The sequence below is a fragment of the Andrena cerasifolii genome, chromosome 1, assembly GCF_050908995.1.
Source record: "Andrena cerasifolii isolate SP2316 chromosome 1, iyAndCera1_principal, whole genome shotgun sequence".
NCBI lineage: Eukaryota > Metazoa > Arthropoda > Insecta > Hymenoptera > Andrenidae > Andrena > Andrena cerasifolii.
The window spans coordinates 26,678,733-26,695,349 of NC_135118.1; the positions used below are offsets into that span (position 1 = coordinate 26,678,733).

The 16,617-nt window shown below is 41.9% G+C and overlaps 2 protein-coding genes across 3 annotated transcripts; one reads left to right on the plus strand and one right to left on the minus strand.

Annotated features, from left to right (window-relative positions):
- The first annotated feature begins 972 nt into the window (after positions 1–972).
- On the plus strand, positions 973–6,052 carry Nbr (exonuclease mut-7 homolog). The gene is made up of 13 exons (XM_076820267.1): positions 973–1,413; positions 1,490–1,630; positions 1,857–2,041; positions 2,118–2,356; positions 2,420–2,601; positions 2,675–2,866; positions 2,936–3,139; positions 3,218–3,367; positions 3,478–3,756; positions 3,838–3,983; positions 4,056–4,508; positions 4,581–4,774; positions 4,854–6,052. Exons 1-13 carry the CDS (start codon positions 1,272–1,274, stop codon positions 5,176–5,178), a joined length of 2,832 nt encoding a protein of 943 aa, XP_076676382.1. The 5' UTR covers positions 973–1,271; the 3' UTR covers positions 5,179–6,052.
- Spg7 (SPG7 matrix AAA peptidase subunit, paraplegin) lies at positions 5,612–9,940 on the minus strand. Of its 2 annotated transcripts, XR_013086428.1 has the most exons (10): positions 9,533–9,940; positions 9,163–9,462; positions 8,858–9,083; positions 8,476–8,784; positions 7,540–7,708; positions 7,122–7,474; positions 6,550–7,046; positions 6,340–6,465; positions 6,043–6,253; positions 5,612–5,963 (listed from the first exon to the last, which is right to left on the minus strand). XR_013086428.1 is itself a non-coding variant. In XM_076820280.1 (9 exons), the coding sequence occupies exons 1-9, from the start codon at positions 9,698–9,700 to the stop codon at positions 6,101–6,103; spliced, it is 2,301 nt and encodes a 766-aa protein (XP_076676395.1). In that variant the 5' UTR covers positions 9,701–9,939; the 3' UTR covers positions 5,612–6,100. The 2 variants fall into 2 exon arrangements, 1 of the variants encoding a protein (XP_076676395.1); XM_076820280.1 differs by having other exon boundaries at positions 5,612–6,253; positions 9,533–9,939.
- Between the last annotated feature and the right edge of the window lie 6,677 nt (positions 9,941–16,617).

The window sequence follows — 16,617 nt, forward strand, 5'->3', positions numbered from 1 at the left end:
GGGCGGTATTCTCAGTCGCTACTTATTCTTAAGCAAATGCTTAAACATGCGGTATTCTCTACCAACCCAGTAGCTAGTAAAGGATGCCGAATGCTTAAGCACTTGCTTAAGAATAAGTAGCGACTGAGAATACCGCCCTTATAGCGAATTCGGTACCTCGCACTGACTTTGCACTACGAATTCTATTCTATACTATTATCATACTTATTTAACGACAAGTTGAATCGGATTACATTTCGGGACACATTTTCCGATCGCTACCTAGAGGATCACTATGTTCGACCTGAGGAGCTACCCTCAGTGACGAACTATTGAGATTGTCATTCAAATATTCCCGCCTTTTTCCACGAGACTCACAACCCAGGACGTGACAAAAGCTTCAATGAAAATGAACAACAATTATCATGAACAATAGTTCAATTCCAAAGCATCGAAGTCAACTGCCGCGCCCTTGCGGTTGAAATGTTGCGGGGCCGGCTGGGAATTCTGATTATTTGAGGGAACCCAAAAGGCTTCTACTCGCGAATCGTGCGAAGTTGGTTGAACAAGACAATTTGTAACGAATAACTTTGAACGAAATAAAGATTATTGAACTGAACTAAATTTAATTATTGAATATTAACCAGAACTATTAAGAAACGAACAAAGATATTTAAAGATTGATCGAAGGTTGGGCTTTATTATAACACGTCCGTGCTTTTACAACGTCGGTGATGAATTGAGAGGCGAAGAAACAGGCTTCTTCGTACGTTCGTTCCTCTTTTTTTTTTAAACATTCTTTTCGAGCGATAAGAAAGGAGGCGAAGACAAATTTCAAATATAATAAACTTCATCCTTAACTCTTTAAAGTTCGAACTTCACGCTCCAAGAGCTTGCGCTAAACGCCGCTAGAGCGAGAATCGCAACTCGCAACAAAAAGTTAGAAATTCAAATTGCTAGGGAATTTTGGCGCGACTGTTTTCCCTAATATTAATGTAACTATCGAGAACGCTGAGTGGTGTGTCTTTCCCAGTCTTTCCCCTTCACGTAAGTCGCTTCATTGGAAGCGACTGGAAGGGGTTGCAATTCCTTCTCGAGCCGTCATGCGAAGTAGCCGTGGCAACAAAAGATTGCAAAAGATAAGTCGATGTTTGTGCAAAGGACTCTTACACTGAGCCGATTCAACTGTTTCCCAAGCGTAACAATCCGTAAAAAACCGTGAAATATTTCGTCCTTAGCGTGTATTACCACGAGCGTAGCGAGAGTATTGTTGATACATCACCACGTATACGATGGCAAGCAGCGATGAAACCGAACAGCCGGCTTTCCTCAACACAGGCTTTTCTACCAATGACGACGAGCTACTATTCTTCACGTCTATAGACGAGGCTACGAAAGAGTGGCTCAAGTCTCTCGACCACATATGGCACTTATGTAAGTAATTATAAAGATATCAAAATCATAATTATGTTCCAGTTGCTTGCAGTGCATTATCCTGTATTTTTTGCAGGGAAAAAATGTGACGGGGTCTGCCAAACTTTAAGAGATTACTTTGAAAGCGCGCCCAATCCATACTTGAGCACATTACGGATACTCGTAAATACATCAGATTTTAAACACGTCAAATTAACCTCATCGTTAGCACTTACAGGTTTATTTTTTATAACAATCATTTATATGGTACAAGTAAAATGATGCGGAGAAGTTGCGCTTATCGCTGTACAGGAATGCTAGGCGTACTTGTGTTCGCTGGATAATTCTCATTCAGTACGAGAGCTGTCGATACCTTCTTTCGAATGCAACAAACCCTTTGTACTTTTAGGACGATAATTACGAATACCGTGACAATTTGTATAACACACTTTTCTGTATTACAGTTATTGAAGAATACGCGAAGTGGTTAGAAACGCGCAGAGATGCGTACAGGCATTTTCTAGCTGTAGATTTAAAACTAGCCGCATTTCGGTTAATGATCACCCAGAATAATATGCAGTTCGTTAAGCTGGTCGCAGTTACGTATGAGTTTACGGAACATAAAGAAGAGTTTGTCGATATAATAAAGGTACTGTTATGCGATGAAACGATGTAATATGCCTTATTCAGGTACTGTTTATGTAACAAGATCGGTGCCCTTACAGCAACTACTTCGTGAAAAGAAGTACAAAGAAGCGGCGCAGTATGCAGCGATGTTGAAATTGCAAACTTACTTTCCGGACGTGGAGTCTTTATTATTACCGCTTATTTTACAAAATAAGCTGACAATTGTGGATGAATTTTTAGCAAATTGCCCAGAAATGCAGGAGGCTTTAGTCAAATACTTAGATCGTTTGATTGCTCCTGATAATAATATGCACGTGGCACTGGATAGAGTTATTGAGTAAGTTTCGATAATTTAGTAAAAGTAGGTGTTAAGTGCAGTAATATCTGGAACGCACCGCAGGAAACATAACATACCGGACACAAAGATGTCGACTGTACAAACCAGGCCGATGATTAAGCTGATCGCACGCTTCGTCAAGTTGTACAATTTCCCAGCGGAAGTTTGCCCAAATGTAAATAAAAAACGATGCGAAGGTGCTTTACAATTTCTTATACACAAGCGTTACGTGGATGGCAGTTTAAGTACGTGCGCCTCTTAAACAATGACACACTTCTTGAACGCTGCAAATAAAATATTAATCATTTTAACATCTAGGTACTGTAAGTTGGAGAGAGATGATACAGGAGGCGGTCGGAGACGACAGAAAGCTCCAGCTTGAAATGATAAGGATGCTAATCAACGCAAGGGATGCGAAGGAAGGTTTATATTGGGCTAGAGAATTTGATATACCTAAAGAACAGTGGCCGTGGGCAATTTCGTACGAATTAGAGAACGAGGAATCTAACAGTAATTATCTTTCATATTTTGGCGATGTGTTTTCTGGTTAACTGTTCTTCATGGAGTTCGATCCTGCAGAAATAAATGACGGAGCATCTACAAGCCGAGGAGAGATGTACGATTGGGAAGATGCTGAAAATTCTGTGAATTATCACGAATTAAAGTTATCCAAAGATTCTATTAAAGTCGTAAGTGATGCGCAAAGTTTTTCAACGTTTCTTGACAATGGATTGAATGATGTCCACATCGTTGGTATCGATTCAGAATGGAAACCCACCTTTGGTAATTCTCAATTAATTAATTGGTATTAAATAGAGGGGGTTCGTAATAAAATGTCATGAGATCCTTGTTAATTCGTAGGTACAAAACAGACTGAGTTAGCTCTAATACAGATAGCTACTGAAACTAATGTATACATCTTAGATGTAACTACTATGGGGAAAGAGTCAGAGGAGCTGTGGGCAGAGTTGGCGTTAACGCTATTCGACAACAAGCATATCTTAAAGCTCGGTAAATATCGTTTCATTGAAAAACCTTCCACCATAATATAATTGCGAATTAATTCCCAAGAAAGTTGAATTAATCCAATGTACATACACCAATATAATTACGTGATGCAGGATTTGGAATATCTTACGATATGACACTCATACGTGATAGCTTGCCAGCTTTGTCGAAAGTAAAAACATACGGGCAAGGGTATTTAGACATCGTACACTTGTGGAAAAAATTAGTGGACGATTATAAATTCACATTTCCACATTCCGATCACCATGTTTTGACGAAGCAAAGCCTAAGCCAACTAGTAGAGCTTTGCCTTGGTCACAAGCTAGACAAGTCGGACCAGTTTTCCAATTGGAAGCAAAGGCCTCTCAGAGAGAGCCAAATAATATACGCCGGTTAGTAATTTCTGTTTAATATCGAACGAAATATCTTGGGTCAAAAGCAAGCGTAATAATAACGTAGTTACTGTATTACAGCTTTGGACGCATATTGCTTGTTGGAAGTATATAACGTGATAGAGAAACAATGCCATCGCTTGAGCATACCGTTCTATGATATTTGCGCGGAAATACAGCACATTCCGCAAAAATTGCCGAAAAAAAATACCAGAAATCAGAACAAGGCAAGCGTTACTATCATAAACGAGTAAAGCGTTTAGTAACATTCACAGATGTTTCTATACATTCCATTGCAGCCACAGACGTTCGGAAACGGTCCATCGAATTTCGACAAGCAACAAAATTCATTCGGATTCATCTGGAATCGACCACCCCCGAAATTTAGAGGTGTTCAGCCTCCAAGGTATCCGAGGAGACAAGAGTTTGGACCGAGACCAATGCATCCGTACAATGGAAACAATCCGGTCAGATTCATTAATCCGCATAATCCACGGATGAAATACCCGAATATGCAACACCATGAGAGTAGAATTCAAGTACGCCAGCCACAGATGCTTGATGGAAAAATAATACCAGCCCACAAATGGCGCGTAGTTTGCGATTCGATGTTAGGTGCATTGGTAAATAAATTACGAATGTGTGGATGCGATTGTGTTCACACCGTGTTCGACCAGGGCGGAAGTAGGTGCATTAAACTGGCTATCCAGGAAAACAGAATACTTCTAACTGGTAATAAGGAATATTTAAAAGTGAGGCCCATTTTTATGTCCTTAATTAAGCAATTAATGCGTCTGACTTATATAATTAACCGTTTGCACTAGGTTGCACAGTTTTCGCAACCCCCTGGGAACAGTTACTTAGTATCATCTGAGAACTCAGACGAACAGTTAAAAGAAGTTTTGAATCACTTTGGAATACTAGTCACGCAAAGAGATATCTTTAGTCGGTGCCAGGCATGCAATGGCGATGAATTCGCTAAAGTGACGAAGAAAGTAATGGACGATCTTGTTGAGAGGTTCGGTATCACATTTACAGTTCTTAAGATCGCCTTAAGCACGACCGCCATGCTAATAAAAAATTGTCTAACAATTCAGTTTTGCTAAAATGACACGGGACATGGATTATTCCAACTCCTCGCCGGCGAATTCAATTAACAACGACTCGACGCACGATAATTGCGTGAACGATTACGTGCCGAACGAAGACCGTACATGGATATTGAGCACGAATTCCGTGATCGTTGACACGTGTGCGACCAAATACCAAACCAGGATTCAGGTGGACAAAGTACCGGTCAAATCACTGACGCATGTACAAATTTTTTATATCTGCGAGCGATGTGGGAAGATTTATTGGGATGGTTCCCGCGTAGAACGTACGTTCAATGGTGTCCTGAGGGATCTCATTGTTCGCGCGTGAGCGTTTCTTTATTACTCTAAATGTGATAAAGCGTTGAAGCTGTATTCAATGGACTAAGAATGCACAAATCAAAACTGTCTTCGTTGATTAAAGTGAGTGATAACCGTTCCTACAATGTACGACGTTAACGGCGATTGTATCGTTGCGTTTGACCCTTTTTCCAACTGCGGCTAATGTTTTAAAAACCTTGGCGACTTGCTTAAAAACGAAGAGTTAAATATTCAAATTTCTCTTTCATGCCTACCTTTCTTTCTACTGTTACTTCTTCCGTTACTCTTACGTAAGTTAATGGTTTACTATTAAAGTGAATCTGCTACACATTTCCGTAGAACGGCAACCTACGTTTCACCCCGCACAAAAGTACTCTCGTTACATATTTCCATTACTTGTGGAGAACGGTGCAGTATAAATAATGAGAGCTATAACGAAGATATAATCTTTTCATATAATTTGTTTCACGATCTATTTACGTTTTATTCCTTTTTTGTAATCACTTGAAAATAAGACATCTCTTAAATGATATAATTCTACTCTTATTTTACATAAAACAGATTCTACTTACGCCTTTTCTAGCATTAACGAGCTTATCCGAGTATAAAAACGCTCGGCTATCCGTACGGGCATTTAAATAACGAAACACACGATCTTTTGATGCGTAAAATCAAAATGCTTTACCAATTTTTCTAAGTTTATCCTTCGATTTTTCACTTTCCACATAGTGCGTTGCAATAGTTTTATTCGTATCTAAATAAACGAAATGAACCTTTCATTCTGTTTTGTTCTTTCTAAAAAAAAAAAGATACCGGGCACTGCGTAACTTTTGAGAAATTACTGTATTACAAAATATGGTGTAATAAATCATACGTTTAAATCATTTCTTCTATTATTAGTTCGCGCGATATAAATATCTATCAGACACATGCTATTGTGGTGTTGGCACCGGTGGCCGTGTTCCTACATCCCCAATAAACTCAGCTGGCTCGAGAAGGCGTTTCTTTCCGAACGGTGGAGGCCCTAGTAATTTCTCTACATCATCGTACGTCAATGTCTCCTTCTCTAGAAGCGCTTCAGCAAGCTGCAAGTATATAATAAACATTTTACGAACACAATGCATATATAAAAAGATAGAGATACGTTCAAACACGTATATGGTCACCATACCAAAGACAGCTTATCCGCGTTATCTGTTAGTAACTTCTCCGTTGCTTTATACGCGCTCGTAATTATTTTTCGTACTTCAGCATCCATAACATTAGCCATCTTTTTACTGTACGGTTTCTTGTTCCTCTGAATGAACGAAACGAGGTTCACCGACAATACGTTTCACAATTAACAGGATATTATTTATGAACGTGTACGTATATATCTCACCGTGCTCGTCACTTCTTCGTCGAATGAAATCAAGCCTACAGTGGGACTCATTCCGAACTGTTGGACCTGATGGTACGCTATCTTCGTCACTTTCTTCAAATCGTCCTCCGCCCCGGTTGAGATTTTATTGAACGTCAGACTTTCCGCGACTCGACCGCCTAACATCATACATATCATCTGGAACAGTTCTTCCGTGTTATGAAGCTTCTGATCATTCTGAGAGTACTGAGCGAAACCGAAGCTCATATTAGTCCTCGGTACTATCGTTACTTTAAGCAGAGCACTCGTATGTTCCAATAACCATCCGACTAAAGCGTGGCCAGCTTCGTGATAAGCGACAACCTTCTTCGTAGGAAGCGTCAACGTGTTGGTCTTCTTCGTTATGCCACCTATCGTTCTATCAATCGCGTACATAAGATCGCCGCCAACGACTGTAGTCTTTTTATTTCTTGCCGCGTGTAACGCAGCTTCGTTGCAGACGTTCGCTATGTCCGCGCCTTCAAAGGTTACACATTTAGAATTATTTCGAAAAGGGGTGTCTTAAGAATCCAATAACTATAACCATACAGTACCACTAAAACCAGGAGTAAGAGAAGCTAAATATCCAGAATACTGTGCCGGTTTGCCATCCAGCGTCAGGCATTTTAGATGATAATCAAAGATCTGTTTCCGTTCTTCCAAGGTTGGAAGGTCGATCAAGATGTGCCTGTCGAATCTACCAGGTCTGAGTAGAGCTGAATCCAAAACTTCCGCCCTGTTCGTAGAGGCTAAGATGATAACATCCTCCGAAGTAGTCATTCCATCCATTTCCACTAAAAGTTGATTTAATGTTCGTTCGGATTCAATGTTACCGAACTCAACGCCATTCTCCGATCGTTTCTTGCCCACTGCGTCGATCTCGTCTATGTATATAATACTGGGTGCTCTGCAAACATAAGTGAATAAAAAGTGTCTCTCGCAGATGTTTATGAAGGAAAGAGAAAGTCAAACCTCTTTCTGGCCTCTGCAAACAGATCCCTTACACGAGCAGCGCCCAATCCACCCAGCATCTCGATAAATTCAGATCCATTCATCGACAAGAATGGAACGTTTGACTCGGTCGCGACGGCCTTAGCTATAAGTGTTTTGCCACATCCTGGTGGCCCCAAGAGCAACGCCCCTGGAAGTACATCGAGTCGGTAGTAGCTAAGACTGTAACTACGTAAGAGCTAGAGCTGTTCGAGTACTCGGAAAAAGCGAGCGGCTCGAATAGAACCGAGAACACGAATTTTTTCGAGCGGGCCGAAAGTACTGAGCAGTCCGGTGTGTCGAGTAGTTTGAAGCTTGAATGTTTCGAATATTTCAGAATATGTTTATATACCTACTGGACTATGATTCGTAATTATTATTATTATTATTTCGACTTTATTACTCGTTAAACAGAAAATATACTACATAAGGAGAAAGTAAGATACGAGTAAAGGCGAGGCCGCAGTAATAATGTGAGTAATTAAAATGTAAACTGCAAATGAAAGTATTCTCTAACTATTGAAAATAAATAAAGTCGAAATAATAATGATAATAATTACAAAACCATTATCCAGTATATAAACATATTCTAAAATATTCGAAACATTCAAACTTCAAACTACTCGACACACCGGACTGTTCGGTATTTTCTGCCCGCTCGGTTTTCTTCAAGCTGCTCGAAAAAATTCGAGTTCTCGGTTCTATTAGAGCCGCTCGAAAAAAATTCGAGTTCTCGGTTCTATTAGAGCCGCTCGAAAAAAATTCGAGCTACTCGGTTCTATTCGAGCTGCTCACTTTTTTCGAGTACTCGGCTTGGCTCGTTCCGAATTTCAAGCTACTCGAATATTCGAGTACTCGAACAGCCCTAGTAAGAGCATACACAGATCCAAGCTTTTCAAACCGTCCCACTTGACGTACCTTTGGGTACCTTAGCACCGAGTTTCTTGTATCGTTCAGGCTGCTTCAAATAATCAACAAACTCCATAACTTCCATCTTAGCTTCCTTTAAACCAGCCACATCATCGAAACGCACACCTTTACCAGAGAACGGCTCGACCAAAGTATATTTAGCTTTTGTCTTCTGGGTAATGAAGTTCATTGGATTTGGGAGGTTCTGCATACGAGGGAGCAGCTTCATGAAACCGTATATACATAAAACAACGAACGTCAATGAGAGCAGGGAGGCATAGGTATCCCCATAAACATATTTAATCGGAACTCCATCCTCTAGAAAATATAAAACAACATTTCTGCTGGACACTAAATATTCTAGCTATTAAATTCCCTACAATTTCGGTACCTGCTCTGATACCAATGGTCCTCTCCACATCTCTAATTTTGTCCTCGATGATTTTGGCATATGTAGGATCGTAGACACTGAAGATCCTTCTGATATACCTGTTTCCTTTATACACAGCACCCTCCTTAAGGCGTATAGTCATAGTCGAGCCGTAAATGGTAATTTGCTCGACTTCTCCTTTCAGAAGCATCTCTTTTACGAAATCATCCCACATAAATCTGTTTGGCTGATATACTTCAATGAGACTTGTGTAAATAGTAAGTAATACTAAATAATACAGTGGATACGCCTCTGTAAAGACTAACCTCCCAAGGACCCGAGAATGCTACTCTCTTCGATAGTATAAAAGTGAACATTAGACAGCATACGATGAGCAGCATTTTTAAGAGCATCACTTGCAGTTCGCTAGGTCTTTTGGGATCTTTTTGCGGACCTTTGGAAGGTCCTCTGTTGGATCCTTTGTTTTCATTTTTATTTGATAAACGGGGTGTTGTGCTAAAGTACCTTGTATTGCACAATCTTGGGGAACAGTAGATTCTATGAGAGCCATCTTTTAATAGTAACGATCGTATTGCGTTCAATTCTTTATGTACGTGGTCGTAAAGCTGGAACGAACAATTTCTCGTCGTTATGCATAAAATAAGAAGGATCTGAAGCGCTGGTGTAAATGCTTACCCTACGTGGTACCGGGAAACATAACCTATTTATCTCATTATTAAAATGCCTCCTCGCAGACGCGGCGGTGATAATTCCGTGCCTCTGTAAATTATATTTGAGAAAGGAGCCGACGAGCCTCTGTGAAACGACATACTGTCGCTTTGGATGTTTTATTAAACTTTGCATGCCTTAATTGTGTGAACTGGAGATGCGCGCTCGCATCATTCGATACTAACGAAGTCACTTGGAAAAACCTTCCTCGTTGTGTCAAATGATTTAAACGCTACATATATTCATTTATTGGCGGATGTCCACGCTTTTGCTGTAGCGAACGATAACCAATCACAATTTATTTTTACCCTTCGAAGTATTTGCCAACCGATGTTGTGATAATTATCACTACATGTGCATACAGATGAGCGCTCGATAGATCTATGTCTGATGTGATTTAATGCAAATTTTGGTCATGCAATCCTGGGCTGACTAACCTAACCTCTCTACCTCTTTGGTGTTACATGCGATGTTATCGATTGAGAAGCAATTCAGATAACAACGTTATTCCGATGGTCGGTAAGCAGTCCTGTATGTTCTGACACAGACGAAGTATCTTCGTCTGTGGTTCTGTAATGTTTATATTTTAATTTGTGATGAAAAGTTTCCTGAGAGAATAGGTACGGCTTAAGCCGTACTTTGACTGTGGTGCTAATAAATCAGATTAATTAGAGATAGTCGCAATACGATCGTTTAGTTTGGTCGGTTGCGTACCGACAAAATTTACTTTAATTACATGATTCATACTTTCGATTTCAATTAAAATAAAGTTTTTTCGGCTATACTTCCGAAAACCGGTCAAACCCGATTGGGCTGAAATTTTGCAAATAGCTTCATTTTGCATAAAAATAACGTTTGCGAGAAGGATTTTTGGCGACTCGAAAATTTTTTTTTTACCATTTCAATGTCATTCTCTATCTTACCGACAGAGCGGAGAATCGGATTCAACAGTTATTCAGTGCATTCTCCTTATTAATCTCCTAAAATCTATAAAACAGAGATCAACTTAGAAAGAGATATCAGCTTGATACTGGGTATTAGTATTGGTTTTGGGTTAGTTTGGGGCGGGGGGCGCGCGCCCGCTCGCGGGCGCGTAAAGCATGGTAGCGAACCGATGTGAGTTTACACGGGGCCAAGCTTCAATGCATTCTCCTTATTAAATTTGACTCAAATTTTGCGTACAGGATTTTTTAAACACATGTACGAATCGAAGGTCCTGGATCAGGATGAGAAGGCGCTGTTTTATTTTTTATCACACCTATCTTGTGGGTGTTGACAGTCGCGGTCGCTGGGCAAGTCAGGCAGAGACCCATTCGAAACATTATTGAACGATATTAAATATGTATATACAGGAGAATAATAAAGAGAATGTTTGAATAACTGTTGTATCCTATTCTCGACTCTGTCGGTAAGGTAGGGAACGGCATTGAAATGGTAAAAAAAAAATTCGAGTCGCCAAAAATCCTTCTCGCAAACGTTATTTTTATGCAAAATGAAGCTATTTGCAAAATTTCAGCCCAATCGGGTTTGACCGGTTTTCGGAAGTTTCGCCGTTTTTTCTGTGTAAATATCGTGTCTAGATTAATTACAGTTATTAATTAAGAAAAATGGGAATTATATACCTGAATTTATCGACCGAGTAGATCGCTACACCTAATATATTAGCGATAGTTACCTGGAGTTCGTTTACACGTGTGAATAGTTTCACAGAAATCTCGGTAGGTTGTGCTCGCAATCAATCCATCCAACAACTGCCCAAAAGAACGATTCTAAATAAAGATTTAAGGGGGTAGACACGTCACGTGACCTGGCAGATTCGGCAGGTCGGTATTACAGCATTTTTATCTGCACAGAAATGGTAATACCGATAGATCGACGATTACCCGGTGAACGCGAGAGGGAGCTGTTTGCTATTTCTGTATTCTATTCTGAATAAGGAAAGAAATTCTCAGCTGTTCCGTTATACTTATAAAAATTTAAACGGAAAGTCGGCTGGTACTGTAAACGTAGAAAATTCATTGTACATTTTAATTACTTGAAATGTGCTTATGCTACAATATTCTACGTTAGCAGTAAGGAATTCTAAGTGAAAAGGGAAAATAGATGAGGGAATGTCCCCAGAAAATGAAATTTGTTAGGTTAGACATTTTTTTACTAGCAAAGCACCGAAACAGAACATGAAATACACTAACTGCCTGAATTACTATACATAAATACGACAGCGATTTCAAGTGATGTATATGTAACGATAAAAGCGTTAATTTAGTAAATGTATACAATTCCCAGCAGTTCCTATGTCAATGTATGCCTAAAATGCATATAACCTAACCTCTAATCGTACGAAAATGCATACATTGACTGCATCACGCTTTTACTGTGGCATATTTATCCACCTAACGCTCCAGTTTTGCTATGATTCCACGTTGGCAGTCCTCCCGAGTAGGCGCCATCTCGTATTCACTATCTGAACTAAATTTGTCACGTGACTTGCTCTGTATTATCGCCAATATGGCGGAACTCGTATTTGGGAATGCAATCACGGGCTTACGTTGTTTGTCGTTATATGAGCAAATTTTGAGCTGGGTGAGGTCTCATTCGAAAGAGGAAGGTTCAGTACAACCCGCTCTGCTCATAGTTTGAGTCACAAAACTCTTTTAGTGACGTACAAATGCTTGGAATCTGCGAGTGAATTTCGCCCACTTTTTCTCTACTTTAGACACTCATATTATTACATATCAACACAATCTCTTTGAACCATGAGCAGAGCGGGCTGCATTCAACCTTCATCTTTCGAATGAGACCTCGCCCAGCCCAAAATTTGCTCATATATGGACAAACAACGTCAGCGCGCAAACCCATGTTTCGGGCCAGATTATGTCGGTATACAGAGCGCTGCATTACCCGTGTCTACCTCCTTAAATACTTACTCTTATATTTTTATGTGAATCCCATTTTGAGTGTGACGAGTTATAAATAATTCATTCATATATTTGAACATGATTACTACGTGCTCAGAAGAACATTCATCCCTCGTTCATTTGCAAATTATAGTATTTTGAAAGATAGTTATCGTAAAATCAATCACGAAATATTATAACCGCGTAAAAATGTGGATGGTATACAAAAATTCATCGCAGTAAAGAGATGTGTAAAAGAACAGAAAAGTAACGAGAGGAAAATAGAAGGGCAATGAAAAAGATGGAGGGAGAGAGGAGATGGAAACTAGCGTGAATATTTTTACCCAAGCCTGTTAACTACACTCTGTTATTTTATCTCACGTACACAGTTTTTCCACCACCACCGCGCCGTTACGCAGGAATATAAGTTTTAAGGCGTGTTTTGATAGCGTCAGGGTGTGTCAGCCGGGGCTTCCTACCTAATGGATCACTTCTTCGTTTATTCGTTCATACTTTTTGAAGTGTATGACCCCATGATACCCCGAGTTCCTTCGATACCCGCCCCCCCCCCCCCTACCACAATAATTTCCATTACACTGTAATAACCTATAAATCGCAAATAGAAACGGACTATAATCCACGACTTACCTATTTCGATTTTTCTCCTTCCGATTTGATCGAACAATTATGCACATTCAAAACCAATTTCTACTTTCTCGAAATGAAACTTCAATCGATACATGAAATCGACGCACGCCCAACCGTTACGATTCACTTTGATGTTAGTAGGACGTCTTAAAGAAGCGCTCGAAGACAGACCGATGACAATTACAGTCGAACTGCTTAAAAGGTGTGAAAAGGAGAGGATAAAAGTGGTCCGTCGCGGACGCTTATTTACGTGATACAATATTTTTGTTGGCTTTAAAACGCCGGCGACAGAGGACTCCTCTCTCTCTCTCTCTCTCTCTCTCTCTCTCTCTCTCTTCCTCTTCCCGTGTGCCACTACCTACGGTGCAAGAAGAAGATACGCGAGGACACTGTCACTCGTCGAATTCCTCGGCGTGTCTTCAACGCTCTACCACCGCTATAAATCTCGAATTAGTATTAACCAATACTGCAACTCCACATTCCGTCATAAATCAAAAGAGAAAAAGTACAATCGAAAATTAGCTCGAGTCAATTTTACTTTACGAAATTATCCGGTAATCGAAATGTCGTTATAAACATCGTGAAAAATTTATGTATACGACGATAGCACTACGTCGATATATCACATCGACGTACGTCGTATCAGTCATCGATTGCAACATATCCACTCGTCGATGACGCGTGACCAATGACAATAAGATTCACCCGGTTGATCCGCTCGAGATTACCATCGGGGGATAAACAAACTGCATCGAGCAATTTGTTTTCGTACGCCGCCTAAGTAGTCAACTATCTGGCACGCGAGGCTCGCGGAGCCCCGCATAGAGGAGTCGAAAGAGAAGTGAAAGAGACACGAGGGAGAGGGAAAAGAAAGGGGGAGAAGGAGAGGGCCGCGTGGCATAGTTCAAAGACGAGGCGACAAAATCAATTATTTTGTTAAACAACAAGCCGTGTTATGTTAGGTTTGCCAAAATAACCAAAACAATACAGCGGCTCGTAGCGATGCGTACGCGCCGGTTCATTCAGTTCATCCCGTGCCATTTCCATTCAGTCACTCGACCCATGGACCGTGAGAATCATCGACGGTCATTAAGCTCGGGAACAAGGGGTGAACGTGGAACTTGGTGATTTACAAGTCACATAAATTGACCGTGCAAACCGCGTGGTCTAAAATTTACTGTATAATAATGTAGATCGTAGAATATGTAAGCGAGGTTAGAATTCCCATGTGTAAAAATAGAAGAGAAGTGTTACAAGTTATAAAAGTTTGTAATTTCATTGTAAATATAGAATCGAAAGTTACGAAAGTCGATCGATGTTTACGTCAATTGCAGATTCAGAGCGACTATAATTATTTTCAATGTTTTTATTTTTTCAAGGTCCGAGGAAAGTTCGATGTACCCTGTCTCAGATTATTGTCGGTAACGATGCCGATTTCGGTCAGCTCTCCCAGCTGATCGAACTCTCGGAAGCCCATCATACGTAGCGGCGTACGTAGAGGGAGAGCCGCAAGAACGAGCGTTGTTATTACAGATGCCACTCGTTTGGGATCCCTGGGTATATTTCAGGCACAAAGAAGCCTCCTTCCAATCCGGAAGAGTGACGCCTAATTTTCGGGATCGCGCGTTCATCGTTTTCTGAAAAACCGCCCAGGATATCTGCATTACCGACGCGGCAACGATTGTGCTGTTAAGCGATCGACCACGCTGACGATTGACACGCAGGCATTCCTCGCCAATAAAACAGTTACCTGTGAATTTCTCCTGGTGCCGTCGGTAAGAAGCAATCCTTTTCGAAGTACGAGATTCTTCTACGACCGGGCAGAAGGTCGCTTAACGTGACACGCAGCTGTCACTTGTCCTGTCGCCAACCGCGGACCCACATCATTCAATCATCGAATCTATGACACCATTGGCAGCGCAGTGTCGCCACCACCAACGATAACAATCCTCCCTATTCACGCTCGCCAGGGGAAATCCGCGAAAGCAATAATTGCCAGCGGAAGGGGTCGGAGATGTTTTCTTTCGCGGCGAGCGAAATGGACGGAGCTGCTGGAGCATCTACATGGGAAGAGACACGGGGTGGTCGATGAAACGCGGACAGCGGAGGGGCTGGATAGGAAAGATAGAAGGCAGGAGAAGACGAAGCGAGGAGAGGGGCGGCAGGGAAAGAGAGAAGCGGAGGGAAAAAGTGAGAGAGAAAGAAAGAAAGAGAGGTGGAGAGAGGGCACGAGTAAAGGAGGGCGATAAGAAGGGGGGAGGGAATTCGTGCTGAAATAACATTGGATGACTGTGGTATTGTCAACCCCCGTACTCGCGCGTCTCCACGTTTCTCCCCTTCTCCTTTACATCCCATCCTCCCCTACCCCTCTTCTCCCTTCCCTGCCCCTCCAGCCATCGAAATCGTGTCTTTCTTCCCCTAGACCGACCTATCCTAGCTCTGGCTTAGTTTAGGCACTAGAATGTAGGTGCTCCCGGACAGAATAGACGGAGCTGCCAGGAGGGATGAAACAACACCCCGTTCCCACCGATCCGTCCGTCTCCCTACCCTCTCCGCGCGGCTCTGGCTGCTCGCTACAGTCGCCTCTCTCCGGCCCGGGTCCCTTTCGCCCGCTGTCTCCTGATCCGTTCCCTAAATGCGGCCAATAAAAACAACACCGCGGCTGCCACGAGAGAGAGCCACGGCAGGAAAGATCGAGGATACGGTGAATTATAAAAATAACAGTGCGAAACGATCGAACAATTGGCCGATTCGGCCCGCCGTGCCCGTTTCTGCGGCTCGTGAAAACCTCTGCCCTCCCCTCCTCGTCCAACCACAGTGACAACTTGTCACCGCCCCTCTCCTCCGGCCACTGTTTGCCTTTTTATTGTCCACGGACGGGCGAAAATTACGGGAAGGAGCGTTGAATAAATAATGAGGGGTGCGTGAAGGTTCTCGGAGGCTCGGCGGACGAGCCGTGATTCTTTGCAGGGTGATTTTTCCTCCGCCTTGCCATCGAAGCGCGAAGATAGTAGTTACTAGAATTTTCGACTGATTCTGGAGCTCTGTCGTTGAATTCTCGAGTAGTCGAAGTGAATGGTGCTCCCTTCTAGCTTTTTATTTATCGAGCTCCCACAATTTCTCCGCGTCTACCCCTCTATCGTTCCTCCCCGATGTTTTCCCTCTTTCCAGCGACATTCCTAAAATTTCCTCTCGCTTTTCGCGGCATCCACGCCCCCCTCCCTGCCGTCCCCGAGAATTCCTCCTCCGCCGGCGTTCCCCCTTTCGCGGGTGCACGCGAGTACACGAACTCGCCTACTCGCCTCGGCGAAGTCAAAGAGAGATAAAATCTATAAATATGTGGGAGGCGCACGCGACCCATTCCAGTGTTTGTTCAACCAGGAATAACCTCCGTTTCTTCATCGTACGCCGAACCCCGAGAAGAGGCTGGTTTTGTGGCTTGACGCAAGCCTAATCCAGGGTGATGCTTCGTTAACCACCTCCGACAAAACGGCTGCCGTCGGTTTT